This window comes from Pseudophryne corroboree, chromosome 4 (assembly GCF_028390025.1).
Source record: "Pseudophryne corroboree isolate aPseCor3 chromosome 4, aPseCor3.hap2, whole genome shotgun sequence".
NCBI lineage: Eukaryota > Metazoa > Chordata > Amphibia > Anura > Myobatrachidae > Pseudophryne > Pseudophryne corroboree.
Window position 1 is genome coordinate 688578382 of NC_086447.1, and position 26368 is coordinate 688604749.

Sequence of the window (26368 nt, forward strand, 5' to 3'; positions counted from 1 at the left end):
TTCCTTTTACAAATTAAATACAACAAAGATGGATGCCCTTCCTATACACCTTTCTGACTCTCTCCCCTTCCTACGTTCCCAGTATAAATATAATTGGCAAGATGAGTCCATTCGCTACCTAGGTATTAATATTCCAGCTAGTGAGAGAGAGCCAGACTCCGCTAATGAGGACTAACTGTTACTAGGTCCCTCCTATTATTGATTTACATGCTTTGATATATGTTTGTGAATTGTGATCCATGATACTGATTCTCACCTTCATCTATTTTCTTGTTAATTTGCACTCACTGTTTTACTGTGATTGTGTTTTTTTAAATCTTGTCTTGTTTTCTTTTGTTCCTTTTTGATTCCCCCTTTCTCTTTTCTGTATTCCCATAATAAAAATAATAATAATTTAATAAAAATTATAGAAGGAAAACAAAATTTCACTTACCACAATCCCTTCCCCCATACATTCTCCTCCCTCCCTTCCTGTCTCTCTTTAGGTTTTGAACAAACAATGTAGACCTTGTACTTTGACTCTTTTCTATCACTGTATCAGTAAACACATGTAATTGTAACTCTTATCCATTTAAAAAAAAGTGTTATGAAGAAACAAAACCATGTTCTTAAATTAGATAACACAATTTAGTCAATATCCTTAAATGCAGTTCACATTCTTGTTAGCTTATAATCAGAGAGTGTTTTAATAATTTGTAAACTGAACACTTTCCATTAGGTTGGCTGTTGGAGTTAATCAAAATATATTTAAAACATAGTTTTGAATCCGTGTCTCAACTTCATCTACAAAATGGATACACTTGACTTGAAAAACAAAAAACAAAAAAACAGATTAATTTCCTAAAATGTACAATATTTTCTATAGTCTATCTTCTCTCCCAGCTTTGTTCCTGCAAGGGTCACGTCAAACTTGGCATCCACTTCTTTGCTCTGTTCTACAGTAAAAAGACTCTTCCAGTCCCCGATTTCTCCTTAAAGAGTAATAAAACATAGTCAAAAAGGTGTATTTGCTACAATGGAACATTTCCCAGCTGATCAAATAATGATCTATGGAAGTGTGGAAGGTGGTTGCTAGATAGTTAAAAGGTCGACACCATAGACAGGGTCAAAAGGTCAATGTGAACAAGGTCGACATATATAACAAATTTACTGTCCATGTCACAAATCGCTACCTGTAGTAACCTTGTGGCGAGTGAAGCGAGCCCGCAAGGGAACGGATTTCAACAAATTTGGTTAAAAAGATGTTTAAAAACACAAAATTTTTATCACCCACAATTTTTGTGTGCGTCGACCTTTTGACCCTGTCGACCCTATAGTGTAAACCTAATGACTGCCTATCCGTTTAATGCCTATCTTCTGTATCACACCCAGAAGTTTTTGACTGTACTCATCATTTTACAAAAGTCAGTCATCTTACAGCCTTTTACATTTACTGTTGCAGTTTGCAAGTTTTGTTCATTCAGAATTCTGCCTTATAGTGATGCAAAGGTTAAAGATAAGATATACAGTACTAACAGTATTTTCTTATATATACAGTAGAGAAAAAATATAATAGTCTGTGAGTTGCAGAAAGTGGCAATGTGCAATTAAGCCATGAGATTTAAAGTGCCAAGTAATTTTCAAAAGTTTTACAGCATTTTTTATATTTAGAAATTCTATCCTATATCCCATTCATATCAGCCCTGTCCCATTGGAGCTTACAGTCTAAATTCCCTAACACACACATATACACGCAAACACATTAGGGTTAAATTGGTCAGAATACAATTAACGTTCCAGTATATTTTTGGAATGTGAGGGAAAACTCATGCACGCACTTAAAGAACATGCTAACTCAACCTATAGGCTCCTGGTTGGGAACAGACCTCATGGCCTCTAAGCCATGAGTAATAAGCCTTTGACATATTAGTGTCAAATAGAGACGTTACCTGCTCTTTAAGGGCATAGTTGGAAAGTCAATGAAAATGATACCCCTTTTCCACCCAAATCCCGGGTCTGACGGGATTTGGAACATGGCTCAAATCTGGGTCAGACCCGGTACAGACTCCTTTAATACCACGTCTCCGGATCAGCGACGTTTACACTGCACATGGGTGCAGTCTCTCTCCTCTGCCGGCACTTAGAGCTGAGAAATTCCGAACTCCAGATCGTTGGATCCCCAGGCAGTGGCGTAACTAGAAATTTTTCTCCCCCAAACCAAAAAATCCTTCGCCCCCCCCCCCCCCCCCCATACCCCCCATAATTGGCACTAGTAAAGGCGCCGCCAAAAAGGGTGTGTGGCTGCGTTGACATGGGCGTGGCTTCGCGTAAAGGGGCGTGGCATTGCAGGAAAAGACTACCTTATACCCCAGTTTTGCAACCTGCACGCCCAGACGTTAGCCACCACAGGAAAGAAAAATAATCCTGATTCATGCCCCTTACATTATTTGTCATTTTTCCTCCTTATAGTAATGCCCAGTATACATTATGCCACATGCTGCAATGGCCCTTAGACATTATTCCACACACAATAATGCACATAACACAATATGCACACATCGCAATGCCCCCGACACATTATGCCACACACCGTAATGCCTGTGACACATTATGACAGGAATCGCAATGCCCGTTATACATTATGCTACACACTGCAATGCCCCTGATACATTATAGCACATACAATGTCTGTGACACATTATGACACACACCACAATGATCCGGAGACATTATACCACATACCACAATGCCCGTGATATAGTATACAACACACCGTAATGCCTGACACATTATGACACACACCGCAATGTCCATGATACATTATGCCAAACACTGCAGTGACCCTGAGACATTATACCACATACCACACAATGCCCGTGATATAGTATACCACACACCGTAATGCCCATTACACATTAAGTTCTACAGTAAAGCTTCCAATTACTTTTAAATTACCTGCTCGTTGCCAGGGGTTTCATGCTCTTGGTTCCATGCACGGTGCCAGGGGTTTTCATGCTCAGGGTGTCATGCTCGTTGCCAGGGGTTTCATGCACTGGGTGTCATGCTCGTTGCTAGGGGGTAGTGCTTGTTGCTAGGGCCGTGCTCCCAGTGCCACATATGCTCCCAGTGCCAGATATTCCCCCACAGTGCCAGGTATATGCACCCAGTGCCAGATATTCCCCCACAGTGCCAGGTATGTGCCCCCAGTGCCAGATATTCCCCCACAGTGCCACATATGCCCCCTCAGTGCCTGCTCCCCCCAGTGCCAAATATTCCCCCGCAGTGCCAGGTATATGCCCCCAGTGCCAGATCTTCCCCACCAGTGCCAGGTATATGCCCCCAGTGCCAGATCTTCCCCCACAGTGCCAGGTATATGCCCCCAGTGCCAGATCTTCCCCCACCGTGCCAGGTATATGCCCCCAGTGCCAGATCTTCCCCCACAGTGCCAGGTATATGCCCCCAGTGCCAGATATTCCCCCCAGTGCCAGATATATGCCCCCAGTGCCAGATCTTCTCCCACAGTGCCAGGTATATGCCCCCAGTGCCAGGTATATGCCCCCCCCAGTGCCAGATATTCCCCCACAGTGCCTGCTTCCCCCCCCAGTGCCAGATATTCCCCCCCAGTGCCAGGTATATGCCCCCAGTGCCAGATATCCCCCCCCAGTGCCAGGTATATGCCCCCAGTGCCAGGTATATGCCCCCAGTGCCAGGTATATGCCCCCCCCCAGTGCCTGCTTCCCCTCCCCCTCCTTTGTGTTGGAGGGACACGGAGCGCATAGCGCGCCTCTCCAATGTCCCTCCTGGCTCTCCCCCGGCCGGTCTAATAAAGGAAGTGCCGGTTCGTGAGCCAATCAGAGCTCACGAACGGCACTTCCTTTATTAGACCGGCCGGGGGAGAGCCAGGAGGGACACAGGAGAGGCGCGCGATGTGCGCTCCGTGTCCCTCCGTACACAGTAGGCAGCAGCGGAGGGAAGGAGGGAGAGGAGACCGCAGATTGACATGCGGACGCTCGTATGCATGTCAATCTGTTCTGTCAGTGGCGCCCCCGCAGCCCCTCGCCCCCAAGCCACCGCGAGGGCTGGGGGGGCAGTAGTTACGCCACTGTCCCCAGGGTTATAACGTCAGCGGAAAAGGGGTATCATTTAGCAAACTTTTGTTTGTTCATTCATAGAAAACATAACTGCTGGTACTGTATATTTTGTATTTTTCATTGCAGATGCCATCATATATTGTAACCCCCATGTACAGGTGCTGTAGGGGTCTGAAGTACATATGGATTTCCTATTCCAAAAGTAATGTATTCGTATAATGGTGTTGTTTACCTTTTCGGAAGAGAGTGTTTCCTAATTTCCCATGAGTATCACTGGATTTCTCTTTCATAGATTTAAAAGTACTTTTGTTTTGAACCTTCTCGATTTGCTCGTCCGTCAAAGATAAGCTACAGAAATCAGATATTTTCCTCAATTCTGCAGCAAGGTCCTGTTAGAGCATAAATTAACAATAAAAAAAATGGATGCAAACATTTTCGATTCTCAAAATAATACATTTCTGTAATAATTTTAGAGAGTTATATAACTAGATATGTAAATTTTAGGAAAACTGCTATATACAGTAGCTATAACATATATGGTAAATTGGGTCTGAATCAGGGGTGGATGCAGTGTTGACGGCAGACGTAAGCAGCCAATGTTTTAAGTCTGCACATGCTTCTGAACCGCACTGCGCATTCGTGTTACCGCTAGTGGAAACAGAAGACATTTTAGTTGCAGAGAGAGGCAATTTCAGTGGGTGTGCCTTGGAGGTAACAACAGAACTAGATGAAAGGGGGGCTCAGGTGACACTGTACCCCTAGCCCCCCACTCTCAGGGGACCCCTGCCTGTACACTATGAATGGAAAAATCTGTCAGCCAGCCGAGAATGCAATCTGGACAGTGTACAGTACAGGAAAAGATACAGGGGTATTAGGTTTCATTAGCTGCTCATGGCACTTCCCGACCATAAAAGAGACAGGAGAGGGGAGAGGGCTGCAAGTGGCCGATGGATCCCAGCTTCTTTCCCACATACACAGCAGGGTAGGTTGAGGTGCTGTGTAACCTGATCAAAGCATTCGGGACTGGAGAGAGAAACACAGAGTCCTCCTGAGTCCTGCCCCAGTGTGTAAGTATAGGGGCTGCTGCATGTGACAAGATAGATGAGATTATATTTATATAGATGTAGATGCCATCATCTATCGTGCAAATAATCACACCTCTGATCACTTTTTCACATGTAGTGTGCCTACAAATTGGCATATGCGATTATATGCACCCGTGGCCCATAGACAATGTATTGTTTAATCGCGGGTCCAACTATTCACACATGGTCGCAGCAAATTGCTCCTGTGATGTTTGCAAGTTTGCAACATCGGAATCCGAACCCGCCCGAACTTCATGTTTTTTTTCACGGGTCCGAGCGACTCGGATCTTCCCGCCTTGCTCGGTTAACCCGAGCGCGCCCGAACGTCATCATGACGCTGTCGGATTCTCGCGAGACTCGGATTCTATATAAGGAGCCGCGCGTCGCCGCCATTTTCACACGTGCATTGAGATTGATAGGGAGAGGACGTGGCTGGCGTCCTCTCCATTTAGATTAGAAGAGAGAGAGTGAGATTGATTTGAGACAGAGACACTTGATTTACTGGAGCTTAGGAGTACTGTAGAGAGTGCAGAGTTTAGTAGTGACTGACCACAGTGACCACCAGACAGTGCAGTTTTATTTAATATAATCCGTTCTCTGCCTGAAAAAAACGATACACAGTGACTCAGTCACATACCATATCTGTGTGCACTGCTCAGCCCAGTGTGCTGCATCATCTATGTATATATCTGACTGTGCTCACACAGCTTATAATTGTGGGGGAGACTGGGGAGCAGTGCCAGTTATAGGTTATAGCAGGAGCCAGGAGTACATATTATTAAAATTAAACAGTGCACACTTTTGCTGCAGGAGTGCCACTGCCAGTGTGACTGACCAGTGACCTGACCACACTGACCACCAGTATAGTTAGTAGTATACTATATTGTGATTGCCTGAAAAAGTTAAACACTCGTCGTGTGACTTGTGTGGTGTTTTTTTTTTTTTTATTCTATAAAAAACTCATTCTGCTGACAGACAGTGTCCAGCAGGTCCGTCATTATATAATATATACCTGTCCGGCTGCAGTAGTGATATATATATATTTTTTATATCATTATTTATCATCCAGTCGCAGCAGACACAGTACGGTAGTTCACGGCTGTAGCTACCTCTGTGTCGGCACTCGGCAGTCCATCCATAATTGTATACCACCTACCCGTGGTTTTTTTTTCTTTCTTCTTTATACATACATACTACATCTCTTTATCAACCAGTCTATATTAGCAGCAGACACAGTACAGTAGTCCACGGCTGTAGCTACCTCTGTGTCGGCACTCGGCAATCCATCCATAATTGTATACCACCTACCCGTGGTTTTTTTTTCTTTCTTCTTTATACATACATACTACATCTCTTTATCAACCAGTCTATATTAGCAGCAGACACAGTACAGTACGGTAGTCCACGGCTGTAGCTACCTCTGTGTCGGCACTCGGCAGTCCGTCCATAATTGTATACCACCTACCCGTGGTTTTTTTTTTTCTTTCTTCTTTATACATACATACTACATCTCTTTATCAACCAGTCTATATTAGCAGCAGACACAGTACAGTAGTCCACGGCTGTAGCTACCTCTGTGTCGGCACTCGGCAGTCCATCCATAATTGTATACCACCTACCCGTGTTTTTTTCTTCTTTCTTCTTTATACATACATACTACATCTCTTTATCAACCAGTCTATATTAGCAGCAGACACAGTACAGTACGGTAGTCCACGGCTGTAGCTACCTCTGTGTCGGCACTCGGCAGTCCGTCCATAATTGTATACCACCTACCCGTGTTTTTTTTTTCTTTCTTCTTTATACATACTACTACATCTCTTTATCAACCAGTCTATATTAGCAGCAGACACAGTACAGTAGTCCACGGCTGTAGCTACCTCTGTGTCGGCACTCGGCAGTCCATCCATAATTGTATACCACCTACCCATGGTTTTTTTTTCTTTCTTCTTTATACATACATACTACATCTCTTTATCAACCAGTCTATATTAGCAGCAGACACAGTACAGTACGGTAGTCCACGGCTGTAGCTACCTCTGTGTCGGCACTCGGCAGTCCGTCCATAATTGTATACCACCTACCCGTGGTTTTTTTTTCTTTCTTCTTTATACATACATACTACATCTCTTTATCAACCAGTCTATATTAGCAGCAGACACAGTACAGTAGTCCACGGCTGTAGCTACCTCTGTGTCGGCACTCGGCAGTCCATCCATAATTGTATACCACCTACCCGTGGTTTTTTTTTTCTTTCTTCTTTATACATACTACATCTCATTATCAACCAGTCTATATTAGCAGCAGACACAGTACGGTAGTCCACGGCTGTAGCTACCTCTGTGTCGGCACTCGGCAGTCCGTCCATAATTGTATACCACCTACCCGTGGTTTTTTTTTCTTTCTTCTTTATACATACTACATCTCATTATCAACCAGTCTATATTAGCAGCAGACACAGTACGGTAGTCCACGGCTGTAGCTACCTCTGTGTCGGCACTCGGCAGTCCATCCATAATTGTATACCACCTACCCGTGGTTTTTTTTTCTTTCTTCTTTATACATACTACATCTTATTATCATCCAGTCTATATTAGCAGCAGACACAGTACAGTACGGTAGTCCACGGCTGTAGCTACCTCTGTGTCGGCACTCGGCAGTCCGTCCATAATTGTATACCACCTACCCGTGGTTTTTTTTTTCATTCTTTATACATACTACATCTCATTATCAACCAGTCTATATTAGCAGCAGACACAGTACGGTAGTCCACGGCTGTAGCTACCTCTGTGTCGGCACTCGGCAGTCCATCCATAATTGTATACCACCTACCCGTGGTTTTTCTTTCTTCTTTATACATACATACTACATCTCTTTATCAACCAGTCTATATTGGCAGCAGACACAGTACAGTAGTCCACGGCTGTAGCTACCTCTGTGTCGGCACTCGGCAGTCCATCCATAATTGTATACCACCTACCCGTGGTTTTTTTTTCTTTCTTCTTTATACATACATACTACATCTCTTTATCAACCAGTCTATATTAGCAGCAGACAAAGTACAGTAGTCCACGGCTGTAGCTACCTCTGTGTCGGCACTCGGCAGTCCATCCATAATTGTATACCACCTACCCGTGGTTTTTTTTTCTTTCTTCTTTATACATACATACTACATCTCATTATCATCCAGTCTATATTAGCAGCAGACACAGTACAGTACAATAGTCCACGGCTGTAGCTACCTCTGTGTCGGCACTCGGCAGTCCATCCATAATTGTATACTAGTATCCATCCATCTCCATTGTTTACCTGAGGTGCCTTTTAGTTGTGCCTATTAAAATATGGAGAACAAAAATGTTGAGGTTCCAAAATTAGGGAAAGATCAAGATCCACTTCCACCTCGTGCTGAAGCTGCTGCCACTAGTCATGGCCGAGACGATGAAATGCCAGCAACGTCGTCTGCCAAGGCCGATGCCCAATGTCATAGTACAGAGCATGTCAAATCCAAAACACCAAATATCAGTAAAAAAAGGACTCCAAAACCTAAAATAAAATTGTCGGAGGAGAAGCGTAAACTTGCCAATATGCCATTTACCACACGGAGTGGCAAGGAACGGCTGAGGCCCTGGCCTATGTTCATGGCTAGTGGTTCAGCTTCACATGAGGATGGAAGCACTCAGCCTCTCGCTAGAAAACTGAAAAGACTCAAGCTGGCAAAAGCACCGCAAAGAACTGTGCGTTCTTCGAAATCCCAAATCCACAAGGAGAGTCCAATTGTGTCGGTTGCGATGCCTGACCTTCCCAACACTGGACGTGAAGAGCATGCGCCTTCCACCATTTGCACGCCCCCTGCAAGTGCTGGAAGGAGCACCCGCAGTCCAGTTCCTGATAGTCAGATTGAAGATGTCAGTGTTGAAGTACACCAGGATGAGGAGGATATGGGTGTTGCTGGCGCTGGGGAGGAAATTGACCAGGAGGATTCTGATGGTGAGGTGGTTTGTTTAAGTCAGGCACCCGGGGAGACACCTGTTGTCCGTGGGAGGAATACGGCCGTTGACATGCCTGGTGAAAATACCAAAAAAATCAGCTCTTCGGTGTGGAAGTATTTCACCAGAAATGCGGACAACATTTGTCAAGCCGTGTGTTCCCTTTGTCAAGCTGTAATAAGTAGGGGTAAGGACGTTAACCACCTCGGAACATCCTCCCTTATACGTCACCTGCAGCGCATTCATAATAAGTCAGTGACAAGTTCAAAAACTTTGGGCGACAGCGGAAGCAGTCCACTGACCAGTAAATCCCTTCCTCTTGTAACCAAGCTCACGCAAACCACCCCACCAACTCCCTCAGTGTCAATTTCCTCCTTCCCCAGGAATGCCAATAGTCCTGCAGGCCATGTCACTGGCAATTCTGACGAGTCCTCTCCTGCCTGGGATTCCTCCGATGCATCCTTGCGTGTAACGCCTACTGCTGCTGGCGCTGCTGTTGTTGCTGCTGGGAGTCGATGGTCATCCCAGAGGGGAAGTCGTAAGCCCACTTGTACTACTTCCAGTAAGCAATTGACTGTCCAACAGTCCTTTGCGAGGAAGATGAAATATCACAGCAGTCATCCTGCTGCAAAGCGGATAACTGAGGCCTTGACAACTATGTTGGTGTTAGACGTGCGTCCGGTATCCGCCGTTAGTTCACAGGGAACTAGACAATTTATTGAGGCAGTGTGCCCCCGTTACCAAATACCATCTAGGTTCCACTTCTGTAGGCAGGCGATACCGAGAATGTACACGGACGTCAGAAAAAGACTCACCAGTGTCCTAAAAAATGCAGTTGTACCCAATGTCCACTTAACCACGGACATGTGGACAAGTGGAGCAGGGCAGGGTCAGGACTATATGACTGTGACAGCCCACTGGGTAGATGTATGGACTCCCGCCGCAAGAACAGCAGCGGCGGCACCAGTAGCAGCATCTCGCAAACGCCAACTCTTTCCTAGGCAGGCTACGCTTTGTATCACCGCTTTCCAGAATACGCACACAGCTAAAAACCTCTTACGGCAACTGAGGAAGATCATCGCAGAATGGCTTACCCCAATTGGACTCTCCTGTGGATTTGTGGCATCGGACAACGCCAGCAATATTGTGTGTGCATTAAATATGGGCAAATTCCAGCACGTCCCATGTTTTGCACATACCTTGAATTTGGTGGTGCAGAATTTTTTAAAAAACGACAGGGGCGTGCAAGAGATGCTGTCGGTGGCCAGAAGAATTGCGGGACACTTTCGGCGTACAGGCACCACGTACAGAAGACTGGAGCACCACCAAAAACTACTGATCCTGCCCTGCCATCATCTGAAGCAAGAAGTGGTAACGAGGTGGAATTCAACCCTCTATATGCTTCAGAGGTTGGAGGAGCAGCAAAAGGCCATTCAAGCCTATACAATTGAGCACGATATAGGAGGTGGAATGTACCTGTCTCAAGTGCAGTGGAGAATGATTTCAACGTTGTGCAAGGTTCTGATGCCCTTTGAACTTGCCACACGTGAAGTCAGTTCAGACACTGCCAGCCTGAGTCAGGTCATTCCCCTCATCAGGCTTTTGCAGAAGAAGCTGGAGACATTGAAGGAGGAGCTAACACGGAGCGATTCCGCTAGGCATGTGGGACTTGTGGATGGAGCCCTTAATTCGCTTAACAAGGATTCACGGGTGGTCAATCTGTTGAAATCAGAGCACTACATTTTGGCCACCGTGCTCGATCCTAGATTTAAAACCTACCTTGGATCTCTCTTTCCGGCAGACACAAGTCTGCTGGGGTTGAAAGACCTGCTGGTGAGAAAATTGTCAAGTCAAGCGGAACGCGACCTGTCAACATCTCCTCCTTCACATTCTCCCGCAACTGGGGGTGCGAGGAAAAGGCTCAGAATTCCGAGCCCACCCGCTGGCGGTGATGCAGGGCAGTCTGGAGCGACTGCTGATGCTGACATCTGGTCCGGACTGAAGGACCTGACAACGATTACGGACATGTCGTCTACTGTCACTGCATATGATTCTCTCAACATTGAAAGAATGGTGGAGGATTATATGAGTGACCGCATCCAAGTAGGCACGTCACACAGTCCGTACTTATACTGGCAGGAAAAAGAGGCAATTTGGAGGCCCTTGCACAAACTGGCTTTATTCTACCTAAGTTGCCCTCCCACAAGTGTGTACTCCGAAAGAGTGTTTAGTGCCGCCGCTCACCTTGTCAGCAATCGGCGTACGAGGTTACATCCAGAAAATGTGGAGAAGATGATGTTCATTAAAATGAATTATAATCAATTCCTCCGCGGAGACATTGACCAGCAGCAATTGCCTCCACAAAGTACACAGGGAGCTGAGATGGTGGATTCCAGTGGGGACGAATTGATAATCTGTGAGGAGGGGGATGTACACAGTGATATATCGGAGGATGATGATGAGGTGGACATCTTGCCTCTGTAGAGCCAGTTTGTGCAAGGAGAGATTAATTGCTTCTTTTTGGGGGGGGGTCCAAACCAACCCGTCATATCAGTCACAGTCGTGTGGCAGACCCTGTCACTGAAATGATGGGTTGGTTAAAGTGTGCATGTCCTGTTTATACAACATAAGGGTGGGTGGGAGGGCCCAAGGACAATTCCATCTTGCACCTCTTTTTTCTTTTATTTTTCTTTGCGTCATGTGCTGTTTGGGGAGGGTTTTTTGGAAGGGCCATCCTGCGTGACACTGCAGTGCCACTCCTAGATGGGCCCGGTGTTTGTGTCGGCCACTAGGGTCGCTTATCTTACTCACACAGTCAGCTACCTCATTGCGCCTCTTTTTTTCTTTGCGTCATGTGCTGTTTGGGGAGGGTTTTTTGGAAGGGCCATCCTGCGTGACACTGCAGTGCCACTCCTAGATGGGCCCGGTGTTTGTGTCGGCCACTAGGGTCGCTTATCTTACTCACACAGTCAGCTACCTCATTGCGCCTCTTTTTTTCTTTGCGTCATGTGCTGTTTGGGGAGGGTTTTTTGGAAGGGCCATCCTGCGTGACACTGCAGTGCCACTCCTAGATGGGCCCGGTGTTTGTGTCGGCCACTAGGGTCGCTTATCTTACTCACACAGTCAGCTACCTCATTGCGCCTCTTTTTTTCTTTGCGTCATGTGCTGTTTGGGGAGGGTTTTTTGGAAGGGCCATCCTGCGTGACACTGCAGTGCCACTCCTAGATGGGCCCGGTGTTTGTGTCGGCCACTAGGGTCGCTTATCTTACTCACACAGTCAGCTACCTCATTGCGCCTCTTTTTTTCTTTGCGTCATGTGCTGTTTGGGGAGGGTTTTTTATAAGGGACATCCTGCGTGACACTGCAGTGCCACTCCTAGATGGGCCCGGTGTTTGTGTCGGCCACTAGGGTCGCTTATCTTACTCACACAGCTACCTCATTGCGCCTCTTTTTTTCTTTGCGTCATGTGCTGTTTGGGGAGGGTTTTTTGGAAGGGACATCCTGCGTGACACTGCAGTGCCACTCCTAGATGGGCCCGGTGTTTGTGTCGGCCACTAGGGTCGCTTATCTTACTCACACAGCGACCTCGGTGCAAATTTTAGGACTAAAAATAATATTGTGAGGTATTCAGAATAGACTGAAAATGAGTGTAAATTATGGTTTTTGAGGTTAATAATACTTTGGGATCAAAATGACCCCCAAATTCTATGATTTAAGCTGTTTTTTAGGGTTTTTTGAAAAAAACACCCGAATCCAAAACACACCCGAATCCGACAAAAAAAATTCGGTGAGGTTTTGCCAAAACGCGGTCGAACCCAAAACACGGCCGCGGAACCGAACCCAAAACCAAAACACAAAACCCGAAAAATTTCCGGCTCTCATCTCTAATTAGCAGTGAGCTGGGAAGACATATCTGACATCATAGTTTTAAGAGACCCTAACCAGTGAGGCTCTGTACCCTCTCCCCCAACCTCTTCACTAATTTGTGGAGATTGACTACATTGCTCACAGGAAAAAGAGTCATTAGACAATGGAGAAAATCTGGTGTGACACATGCTGCACAGCTTGTGCTTAACCATATTTCACAGTAAGTATAAACACATACACTTACACACAGACCGTTATAATGCAAGCCTGCTTTTCCTACTGTATGTGAGAGGAGACACACAGAGAGACTGTTAGCTCTGTAATCACAATAACACTAATAAATGCAATCCTAAATAGACTCAGAATAGTGTACAATAGCGGCTCTCCCCATTAGCTACACCCTGTACCACTTTCCAGTGTGTCTGTGAGGCAGGAAGCGCTGAGTGTGTGCTGCTGAAAGCAGAGAAAGGCGCCAAAACGCTGCTGGTCCCACTCTGAGGAAGCTCCGCCCCCTCCAATGGCACCAGAGCTATACATATTATTTATACTGGCAAAGTCTCCAATAAGCTTAAAACCTCACACAAGTGCTTAGTTAAGCATATTTGTGCCAGTGTACTCACGGGGGATCCTAGTGGGACCCCCCAGGGAGGGCCCCGTACATCACGCCCGTGATCAGCCGCACTTGAACCGGGAACCCCCCTAGCGGGGTCCCCGGTGTGTACTCACCACCGATGTCAGCTTCAGGCAGCGTTAGGGGTGTGCGGCGTGCTTCGGCTGTGACAGCCAAGGCGCAGTGCCCCGATGAACAAACAGCCCCACAGGATGGTGGTCCTGCAGCGGGGAAGTGGCTCTGCACCTTGCAAGGCCGGTGACCGTTCCACCCTAACTCCCACGGCGCAGGTATGCTGTTGCCCAGACAGCATACCGGAAAAAAATAAAAGATTTAAATGAAATTGAAGAAAACTCTCTGGAGCTGCAGAGATGTGCATCCTCTCCTGAGGACACTTTTTTCTAAACTGCCTGTGGGAGGGGGCATAGAGGGGAGGAGCCAGCACACCCAGTTGAAGAAATTTAAAGTGCACTGGCTCCTTTGGACCCCATCTATACCCCATCGTACTAGTTTCCCCCAATATCCCTTATGGATGACAGAGAAATCAGGTTTACTTACTAACCTGAATCAGGCCTTTTGTTACCACTGCAGGAAAACTTTATATAAAAACTGTAGCCATAAACAGTACAAAGGCATTATTAAACCACTGATATATACTAATATACACCCTCCTGTAACTTACATTGCTACAGTATAATGAGTGTAGTGCTGTCATCTCCCCCCCACCCCCTGGACGAAGCACATTACTGCACTTTGCAGGCCCATACAAGTGGGGGCAGTGCAAACAAGAGGGGGAGGGCCAGGGTGTAGGGGCCTCCCTGTCATAAGTACACAAGGCCCCTTGTAGGCTAATCTGGTCCTGGGTAACGGTGGGTGGCTAGCCAGATACGAGATTGTCGCAGGGCTGGTGCAATGGCCAATGGTGCATCTTTTAACGGGTGTGGGTCAGTAGGTCGACCAATATTAGGTTGACAGTCACTAGGTCGACCCCAGGTGGTTGACATGGGGCCAACAATGAAAAGGTAGACATGTACAAAAGTTTGATACAGTAAAAAGGTCGACATGGGTATGGTCGACACAAAACAAGTTGACAGGGGTTTTTTTTGTTGCATTTTTGGATTCCATTTTGTATGTTTAACCTCATGTGACTTCCATTAGTGTACCGCATCCCCTTGTATCGCTCATTTTGCTCGCCATGCTTCAGGCAAGTTACTATTCCCAATCTTAGTCTACGTGGATGGTAAAGTATGAAAAATAAATAAATCTTTGTGTCAATCATTAGTGTGTCGTTCAGTGTCATGTCGACCATTTGAACCTGTGGACTGTAAGCATTGTCGACCCATTAACCATGTCAACTTTTTGTTAATGTGGACCTAATGCATGTTGACCTTATGGGGTCAACCTATTCACTGCCGACCTTATTACTGTCGACTTACAGTATCATCCGGATACCTCTTTTTACAGACAGTGGCAGCATAATGCTGCAGCTGCTGGGTGTCTCATCGGGTGTAGCTAGGGTCGCATTGTGCATATAGACACAGCTGCGGCTGCTATAGTGTCCACCTCTGAATCAAAAACTTGTCTCTAGCTCTCAGGGGCCATCCAGGTTTTAAAAATTTGTTCCTGGAAGTGTTTTTTTTAGCATTGTCCAACTGCACAATAAAGTTCTTATGTTTTTTCTGAATTTCCTACAGTATGTAATTCTTACATTTTAAAAGTAATCTCCGGATTTTGACTCCGTGACCGCTTTAGCGTCTTTTGCAGTAGCCGCATCTGAGACTTTATGGTAATGCTAGTATTAGCCATTCCCCTGGTGTACAAGCGTGCATCTTACTGTACAAGGACTGAGGTGCCCACTTTGAGCATCTGTAGATGTTGAAATATTGCTTGGTACATCTTTAGTCGCAACCATTGGTTGCACCATCAACACTTGCACCAGCGGCATGCTAGGTGCACATTCTCCATGAGAGTAGGCCTCCAATGTGAGTGATTTGCAACCAGTTCAGCAACACACCCACAAGACGGATCTCTATGTGCGTCTGTATAACTAACTGCCAGTCACCTCCCAGGAGCAATAAAGCATATTTCCAAGACACTTTGAATACTGTGCATCTCAATCACAACAGCACATGGGTTCGATATATGTGACCGGCGGACTGGACCGCCATCAAGGGGTGATGGCGGATACTCCAGTCCCGGGCCCGGGGTGAGATGGGGCCTGGGTGGTTGTAGTGTGGATCAGGGTGCCAGGTCAGCCTCGGAAGAATGGAGGCAGAGGCAAGCCGCGGCCAGCGATCATATTCTGTATACAGAGCCGGCCGTGAGCCAATCGGAGCTCACGGACCGGTAGCCAATCAGGAGCTGCCTCATTGGCTGCCGGTCCGTGATCTCCGATTGGCTCACGGCCGGCTCTGTATGAAGATGAAGAATATCACCGCGGCTCTCTCTCCGTGGCTGCCTTCCGATGCGCAGGCAGGCAGCTGACCTGGGCCACTGATAAACACTACAACCACCCAGACTTCCTCAAGAGGTAGTTTGGGGAAGGGGGGGAGATCGGATGGAGGGGGGGGGCCCTGCCTTGTGAGGGTCAGTCCCGGGCCTCATTATTTCTGATGGCGGCCCTGCCGGCGGACAGGGGCGAGGTTCAGTCCCGGGCCCCATTATTTCTGATGGCAGCCCTGCCGGCGGACAGGGGCGAGGTAAGTATGATATCCCCTCTAACAGGAGGACTGGCCGTTCACCCTTAGAAAAAAATACAGAAAAAAATAGTACTTTAAGCGCCTCCATGGCCATACTGCATGCAGCCTATCACACAGCATCATGTGCTGGTCTGAGGAAAAGAGCTGCAGCTGTTGTTGCAAGGTAAGGGGGGATGAGGATGATGGGATACGGTCGTTAGGTTGACACAGCTTAGGTCGGCTATCATTAGGTCGACCACTGAAGGTCGACATGCATTAGGACAACATGGTCAATAGGTCGACATGGCCATTAGGTTGACATGCACTAGGTCGACAGGTCAAAAGGTCGACATGAGTTTTTCACATTTCTTTTACATTTTTTTTTTCATACTTAACAATCCATGTGGACTACGTTTGGAACGGTAACCTGTGCTGAGTGAAGTGGTAGCGGAGCCAGGCACCTTACCCGAAGCATGGCGAGCGAAACGAGCCATGCAAAGGGACATGGTGCACTAATTGGGGTTCCCCGTCACTTTACGAAGAAAACGACGCCAAAAACGGTCAAAAAACCTGTGTCGACCTTTTGACCATGTCGACCTAATGCATGTCGACCTTCCACGGTCGACCTAATTACTGTCGACCCAAGTTGTGTCTATCCAACGACCCATACCCGGGACGACTTGATGGAGCTACTCTGAGATACTACCATGCCACTTTCAGAGGTGCAACTAGGGTTGATTGTAACGGAGAGTAAATAAAAATTTTATTTCTTGAAAACTGCTCTTTAAAATTCTAGCTGTATACTAATGTGGAAACTGAAATACACATTGGAATCATAGATAAGGGAAGTGAGAGAGCAAGGTAAAACCTCAATATCACCAGGAACAATACTTCATGCACATACACAATATTGTGTGTAGCTAAATTGAAAGTGAATGGCCGTTGGGGCTGCTCAGGTGCACATGGGCCCCTGGAGTCCTGGGGGCCCAACCTGTACACCTTGCACCCATTACTTTTTATACGTACCCTCTGGAGAAATCACTGCGAAAATGGCGCTGCACCATTTTCCCAGCGTTTTGCGCATGCGCAGTAGGAAAATCACTGGGAAAATGGTCGCAGCACCATTTTCCAAGTAATCTGCGCATGCGCTATAGACTCTGGGACAGTGATAGGGTCCCCTAGGGACCCTAGTGCCCAGAAATACAGCGCTACCGGCTAGAGAGGAGGGGGCGCAGACGGAGCCTGTACACGGACCTCCTCCTCTCTTTAAACGCCTCTGGGGCTATGATAGTGTGAAATGCATTTTAGATGCTTATGTAACACTCCCACCACCGGATGAGACAATATTAGGTAACTTAAATGGAGAATAAATGTTCTAGCCCTCAATGTCACTCTTAATTATTTTTCTGCCACACTCTTAGTTTATACTTTTATTGGGTCCCCAAGATTTTGTCAATTGGATATCCCTATTCTTTTTTCAACCCCTACTGATAACCCCGTTCAATGCAAAGTCTTGAGTCATTATGCAGTATTCATATAGGAGATCATGTGGTATGGATGCCACTGGTTTACTTAGAAATAATGGGGGTCATTCCGAGTTGTTCGCTCGGTAAATTTCTTCGCATCGCAGCGATTTTCCGCTTAATGCGCATGCGCAATGTTCACACTGCGACTGTGCCAAGTAAAATTGCTATGCAGTTAGGAATTTTACTCACGGTTTTTTCTTCGTTCTGGTGATCGTAATGTGATTGACAGGAAGTGGGTGTTTCTGGGCGGAAACAGGCCGTTTTATGGGTGTGTGGGAAAAAACGCTACCGTTTCTGGGAAAAACGCGGGAGTGGCTGGAGAAACGGAGGAGTGTCTGGGCGAACGCTGGGTGTGTTTGTGACGTCAAACCAGGAACGACAAGCACTGAACTGATCGCAGATGCCGAGTAAGTCTGGAGCTACTCAGAAACTGCTAAGAGAGGTCTAATCGCAATATTGCGAATACGTCGTTCGCAATTTTAAGAAGCTAAGATTCACTCCCAGTAGGCGGCGACTTAGCGTGAGCAAATCTGCTAAAAGCAGCTTGCGAGCGAACAACTCGGAATGACCCCCAATATGTCATCCTCACAACAACAGAAGTTCAACCAGATAATATAATACATAGGCCCTCATTCCGAGTTGTTCGCTCGCAAACTGCTTTTAGCAGATTTACTCACGCTAAGCTGCCGCCTACTGGGAGTGAATCTTAGCAACTTAAAATTGCGAACAACGTATTTGCAATATTGCGATTACACCTCTCTTAGCAGTTTCTGAGTAGCTCCAGACTTACTCGGCATCTGCGATCAGTTCAGTGCTTGTCGTTCCTGGTTTGACGTCACAAACACACCCAGCGTTCGCCCAGACACTCCTCCGTTTCTCCAGCCACTCCCGCGTTTTTCCCAGAAACTGTAGCGTTTTTTCACACACTCCCATAAAACGGCCTGTTTCCGCCCAGAAACACCCACTTCCTGTCAATCACATTACGATCACCAGAACGATGAAAAAGCCGTGAGTAAAATTCCTAACTGCATAGCAAATTTACTTGGCGCAGTCGCACTGCGGACATTGCGCATGCGCACAAAGCGGAAAATCGCTGCGATGCGAAGAAATTTACCGAGCGAACAACTCGGAATGACCACCATAGTATTAGAAGTTTTGGGCAGGACAAAATTGGAACTTTACTGATCAAACATCCTGTTTCCAGTGCCACACACCTTCCTCTTCTCCAGTAACCCCTCCCCCCCATCCCTCACCAACATCATCCCCCCTGCTTCCTCCAGCGCCACTCCCCTGTGTCTCTTCAGCAACATCCCCCTTGCATCTCTTCACCATTATCTCCCCCGGCGTCTCACCTGAGTCATCTCTCCTTGCGTCTCTCCAGCATCACTCCCCATATCTCACCAGTACTCACCCCATCTGTGTCCCTCCACCAGCTCACCACACCTGTGTGCCTCCACCAGCTCACCCAACCTGTGTCCATTCAACACCTGACCCCACCTGAGTCTCTCCAGCAGCTCAACTTACTGAAATGACTGGTATTTGATCAGCAACCTGTGACAACTTTGAGTACTGTCCTTTCCACTGGACAGGACAGAACAGTTCTGGTTCTGGAGCACTTGTGCTGTGTGCAGTGACTGCAGTCTCACAGTGAGTCCACACACTCACATGACATGAATGCTATCTGTATCTGCATGGGCCCTCCTCTCCCTCTGTGACCCACATCACCTAGTGACGTCACTCGGTCTTACCCCCGTCACCACCATAGCAGGGGAAGCTGAGTCAAGTTGCTGAAGCAGGGCACGTCCCACACATCTATTGATATGGGCGGCGCGGTGCACAGCATGGCCTCTGTAGCAGCAGTGCAGTGACTGGCAAGAGGAGTAACTGAAGCTGGGTGAGATAGGCTGGCGGAGTTGAAATGTGTTCCCCCTCTAAACAGAACTGTCGGATTGCAGTTCCGCCCTTTTCCGAACCACTTAAACACCTGGTCAAAATAGTTTATATATATTAAAGTCAACAATTACTGATATTATACAGGATGTATTTGGATACACAGACTCAACAACAAAGGGTCCCTGGAATCTACTGTCAAATGTTGGCAGCTGTGCCCTCATTTAAACCATCCATAATTTAGGACCAAGTGTTAATGCATGTGCAAGGAAAGCATCACTATAACTGAATTAACAAGCACCGCTCTAAGGGGGTAATTCAGACCTGATCGCTGCTGTGCGTTTTCGCACAGCGGGCGATCAGGTCTGAACTGCGCATGCATATGCACCGCAATGCGCAGATGCAGTAGTCTGCAGCGCCAGGGAGCGCCGGGATGGTGCGAAAAAGGCGTTCGCACGGGCAATCACAAGGAGATTGACAGGAAGAGAGCATTTTGGGTGGCAACTGACCATTTTCAAGGAGTGTCTGGAAAAATGCAGGAGTGTCCAGGCATTGGAAGTTTGTGCAGCTCTGCTACACATGCGTTCGCACACTTGCACTGCGAAAAAACACTCCTCCTGTAGGCGGCGTCTATCTGATCGCAGGGCTGCAAAAATCGCTGCGAGACAATCAGGTCTGAATTGCCCCCTAAGATGGTTATTAAAATTATTTCAAATACATACTAGAAGGTAATTACTCACCATTTTCATATCTTCAAATGTTAGTACAAGTACATTCCTATCATCCATGTGTTTCTCCCAGCCAAGAGCATGATCAAAATATGATCCATAAATGACTAAAATAGAGAAAACACGCAAACATTTTTTTAAATGTGTTTCAAAATCAGACCAAGCAGATAATTAGTGATAAAGTTTCACAATATTCCAAAACTGCACAATGTTTTTAAATGCAATAATAATGCTTACTTAAAAATGTAAACTCTTGTTTTGAAACTGAATGAATGGAACCATCTGTATTAAATCACACAGTGAAGGGTACTGGTGAGCGGGACACTAACATACTTTATTTTGAACATTTGTTTATATGGCTGACAATCAGCTATAAATTGTCTTATACTGTACATAAAATAGATCAATCTGTTCAAATATTTCAATGTATTCCAAATGCATGACATAAATGCAAAAACGTGCTTAATAACAAACATGTTACAGAACTTACACATTTATCATGTGTGTAATAAGCCAAAACGTGAACTGTATTAAATGAAAGAGGCACAATCTAGTCTAGACATGATTATAATTGTGTTGTTTGTATTTATAATAAATGTTTAATAATTGACGGCTCTTCAATTATATTTATTTTCATCATGTTGGAGAAAGAATTGATATGCATAAACCGTATGATATTGTTGATTTGCATGAACATATGGATGTTGACATTATTATACATGACAATGCACATATATTGGCAATCTGCTCAATCAGATTGTGTTGTCACTCAGGTGCTAAAAGGGAGGGGTAATTCTGTGTAAGAAAAAACAATTTGTGTTCCCTAATGCACACGGAGTGAAAAATAATACTACATAATAATTAGATAATACAGACATCTTAGTTGCGTATATCTGCAGATATAGGGTTAAGCCCCCAGGCCGATCGGCAAGGCGTCTCTGTCACTGGGGGTCCCTAATACTAGGTATGGGTCCGGGGTGCAGGACCCCATCATGTCGGCACAGGTCGGCTACCCCAGGTCAGCACACAGGTGAAAGTTAATAAGGGTTAATAAGAAGCACATAAGTGCTATGTAAGTGAAGTGTGATTAAAATACAAATATATATACAAAGTGATATGGAAAATCATAAGTGTTAATAAAGTGTTAGGGTGTGCCGACCTGAAGCCGCCCAGCCATACCGACACAGGGGCCACCGCACCCCACACCCACCCCATAAATAATTACACATATGTCTGGGTCTGAATGCCCAGTGAAAGGCCACATGATAGTGGCTGGCCGAACACAGGGTGTATTTGTGACGTGAAACCAGGAACTAAACGGACCGAGCTGATCGCAATCTAGGAGTAGGTCTGGAGCTACTCAGAAACTTCATGAAAATATTTAGCAGCAATTCTGCTACTCTTTCGTTCGCTATTCTGCTAAGCTAAGATACACTCCCAGAGGGCGGCCTAGCGTTTGCAATGCTGCTAAAAGCAGCTAGCGAGCGAACAACTCGGAATGACCACCAACGTCTGCTCATTCAGAGGCAGGCTACTCTTTGTATCACATGGTTTCACTAAGAAGCATACCGCTGACAACCTCTTACAAAAACTAAGGGATGTCATAGCAAAATGGCTTACCTCACTTGGACTCTCCTCAGGATTTGTCATTTCTGATAAAGCCACAAATAATAGGATTTTAATACCTACCGGTAAATCCTTTTCTCTTAGTCCGTAGAGGATGCTGGGGTCACATCAAGAACCATGGGGTATAGACGGGATCCACCGGAGACATGGGCACTTTAAGACTTTCAAAGGGTGTGAACTGGCTCCTCCCTCTATGCCCCTCCTCCAGACTCCAGTTATAGGAACTGTGCCCAGGGAGACGGACATTTTGAGGAAAAGGATTTATTGTTAAACTAAGGTGAGATACATACCAGCTCACAACTCAAGCACGCCGTACAACATGGCATTCAACATAACGCAAGTCAACGGCATGAACAACGTCAGCAACAGGCTGACTAAAAACGTAACACAACATGTGTTGAAACGTAACAAAAAACTGCAGATACAGTACGCACTGGGATGGGCGCCCAGCATCCTCTACAGACTAAGAGAAAAGGATTTACCGGTAGGTATTAAAATCCTATTTTATCATACGTCCTAGAGGATGCTGGGGTCACATCAAGAACCATGGGGTTATACCAAAGCTCTAGAACGGGCTGGAGAGTGCGGATGACTCTGCAGCACCGGTTGACCAAATATGAGGTCCTCATCAGCCAAGGTATCAAACTTGTAGAACTTCGCAAAGGTGTTTGAACCCGACCAAGTAGCCGCTCGACAAAGTTGTAATGCCGAGATCTCCCGGGCAGCCGCCCAAGACGAGCCCACCTTTCTGGTAGAATGGGCCTTCACCGATTTCGGTAACGGCAATCCAGCCATAGAATGAGCATGCTGAATCGTATGACAGATGCAGCGTGCAATAGTCTGCTTGGAAGCAGGAGCCCCAATCTTGTTGTGAGCATACAGGACAAACAGAGCCTCCGTTTTCCTAAACTGAGCCGTTCTGGCGACATACATTTTTAAAGCTCTGACTACATCGAGAAACTTCGATTCCAGCAAGGCTTCAGTAGCCACTGGCACCACAATAGGTTGGTTCAAGTGGAACGACGAAACCACTTTCGGCAGAAATTGCTGAGGGGTCCTCAACTCTGCTCTATCTTCATGGAAGATCAAATAAGGGCTTTTGTGAGACAAGGCCACTAATTCAGACACCCGCCTTGCGGATGCCAAGGCCAACAGCATGACCACTTTCCAAGTGAGGAATTTCAACTCTACCTTCTGTAAAGGTTCAAACCAATGAGATTGAAGGAATTGCAACACCACGTTAAGATCCCACGGTGCCACTGGGGGCACAAAGGGAGGTTGGATGTGTAACACGCCTTTCACAAAAGTCTGAACTTCTGGAAGGGAGGCCAATTGTTTTTGGAAAAACAACGATAAGGCTGAAATTTGTACTTTAATTGAGCCCAACTTTAGGCCCGCATCCACACCAAGTTGTAGATAATGGAGAAAACGTCCTAACTGAAATTCTTCCGTAGGAGCCTTCATGGATTCACACCAAGACACGTATTTTCTCCAAATAGGGTGGTAATATTTAGACGTTACTCCTTTCCTGGCCTGAATAAGAGTGGGGATGCCTACCTTGGGAATACCCTTTCGGGCTAGGATCCGGTGTACAACCGCCAAGCCGTCAAACGAAGTCACGGTAAGTCTTGGAACACACACGGCCCCTGCTGTAACAGATCCTACCTCAGAGGAAGAGCCCAGGGATCTCCTATAAGTAATTCCTGAAGATCTGGATACCAAGCCCTCCTTGGCCAGTCTGGAACAATGAGGATCGCTTGAACTTTTGTTCTTCTTATGATCTTTATTATTTTTGAAACAAGTGAAAGCGGAGGAAACACATACACCGACTGAAACACCCACGGTGTCACTAGGCCATCCACTGCTATTGCTTGAGGGTCTCTCGACCTGAAACAATATCTCTGAAGTTTCTTATTGAGGCAAGACGCCATCATGTTTATTTGAGGAATTCCCCAAAGACTTGTCACTTCTGCAAAGACCTCTTGATGAAGACCCCACTCTCCTGGATGGAGATCGTGTCTGCTGAGGAAGTCTGCTTCCAAGTTGTCCACTCCTGGAATGAAGATCGCTGACAGAGCGCTTGTATGCCCTTCCACCCAGTGGAGAACCTTTGTGGCCTCTGCCATCGCCGCTCTGCTCTTTGTTCCACCCTGGCGGCTTATGTACGTTACTGCTGTTATGTTGTCCGACTGAATCAAGACAGGCCGATTGCGAAGAAGATGTTCCGCTTGCAGAAGGCCGTTGTAAATGGCCCTTAGCTCCAGAACGTTTATGTGTAGACAAATTTCCTGGCTTGACCATCTTCCCTGGAAGCTTTCCCCCTGTGTGACTGCTCCCCAGCCTCGGAGACTCGCATCCGTGGTCACTAAGATCCTGTCCAGGAACTAAACGGATCGAGCTGATCGCAATCTAGGAGTAGGTCTGGAGCTACTCAGAAACTTCATGAAAATATTTAGCAGCAATTCTGCTACTCCTTCGTTCGCTATTCTGCTAAGCTAAGATACACTCCCAGAGGGCGGCCTAGCGTTTGCAATGCTGCTAACAGCAGCTAGCGAGCGAACAACTCGGAATGACCACCAACGTCTGCTCATTCAGAGGCAGGCTACTCTTTGTATCACATGGTTTCACTAAGAAGCATACCGCTGACAACCTCTTACAAAAACTAAGGGATGTCATAGCAAAATGGCTTACCTCACTTGGACTCTCCTCAGGATTTGTCATTTCTGATAATGCCACAAATAATAGGATTTTAATACCTACCGGTAAATCCTTTTCTCTTAGTCCGTAGAGGATGCTGGGGTCACATCAAGAACCATGGGGTATAGACGGGATCCACAGGAGACATGGGCACTTTAAGACTTTCAAAGGGTGTGAACTGGCTCCTCCCTCTATGCCCCTCCTCCAGACTCCAGTTATAGGAACTGTGCCCAGGGAGACGGACATTTTGAGGAAAAGGATTTATTGTTAAACTAAGGTGAGATACATACCAGCTCACAACTCAAGCACGCCATACAACATGGCATTCAACATAACGCAAGTCAATGGCATGAACAACGTCAGCAACAGGCTGACTAAAAACGTAACACAACATGTGTTGAAACGTAACAAAAAACTGCAGATACAGTACGCACTGGGATGGGCGCCCAGCATCCTCTACAGACTAAGAGAAAAGGATTTACCTGTAGGTATTAAAATCCTATTTTCTCATACGTCCTAGAGGATGCTGGGGTCACATCAAGAACCATGGGGTTATACAAAAGCTCTAGAACGGGCTGGAGAGTGCGGATGACTCTGCAGCACCGATTGACCAAATATGAGGTCCTCATCAGCCAGGGTATCAAACTTGTAGAACTTCGCAAAGGTGTTTGAACCCGACCAAGTAGCCGCTCGACAAAGTTGTAATGCCGAGATCTCCCGGGCAGCCGCCCAGGACGAGCCCACCTTTCTGGTAGAATGGGCCTTCACCGATTTCGGTAACGGCAATCCAGCCATAGAATGAGCATGCTGAATCGTATGACAGAGGCAGGGCGCAATAGTCTGCTTGGAAGCAGGAGCCCCAATCTTGTTGTGAGCATACAGGACAAACAGAGCCTCCGTTTTCCTAAACTGAGCCGTTCTGGCGACATACATTTTTAAAGCTCTGACTACATCGAGAAACTTCGATTCCAGCAAGGCTTCAGTAGCCACTGGCACCACAATAGGTTGGTTCAAGTGGAACGACGAAACCACTTTCGGCAGAAATTGCTGAGGGGTCCTCAACTCTGCTCTATCTTCATGGAAGATCAAATAAGGGCTTTTGTGAGACAAGGCCGCTAATTCAGACACCCGCCTTGCGGATGCCAAGGCCAACAGCATGACCACTTTCCAAGTGAGGAATTTCAACTCTACCTTCTGTAAAGGTTCAAACCAATGAGATTGAAGGAATTGCAACACCACGTTAAGATCCCACGGTGCCACTGGGGGCACAAAGGGAGGTTGGATGTGTAACACGCCTTTCACAAAAGTCTGAACTTCTGGAAGGGAGGCCAATTGTTTTTGGAAAAACAACGATAAGGCTGAAATTTGTACTTTAATTGAGCCCAACTTTAGGCCCGCATCCACACCAAGTTGTAGATAATGGAGAAAACGTCCTAACTGAAATTCTTCCGTAGGAGCCTTCATGGATTCACACCAAGACACGGATTTTCTCCAAATACGGTGGTAATATTTAGACGTTACTCCTTTCCTGGCCTGAATAAGAGTGGGGATGCCTACCTTGGGAATACCCTTTCGGGCTAGGATCCGGTGTACAACCGCCAAGCC

The 26368-nt window shown here is 46.4% G+C and overlaps 1 protein-coding gene across 1 annotated transcript in view; it reads right to left on the reverse strand.

Annotated features, from left to right (window-relative positions):
* Positions 1 to 642: 642 nt before the first annotated feature.
* Positions 643 to 26368, reverse strand: part of LOC134910167 (sulfotransferase 6B1-like) — a 144207-nt gene continuing 118481 nt past the window's right edge. Inside the window, exons 5-7 of the mRNA XM_063917893.1 lie at positions 20453 to 20547; positions 4303 to 4459; positions 643 to 971 (exon numbers count right to left, since the gene is read on the reverse strand). Of these exons, the coding sequence (XP_063773963.1) occupies positions 841 to 971; positions 4303 to 4459; positions 20453 to 20547 (383 nt within the window). The 3' untranslated portion in view covers positions 643 to 840. The remainder of the gene's footprint in view (positions 972 to 4302; positions 4460 to 20452; positions 20548 to 26368) is intronic.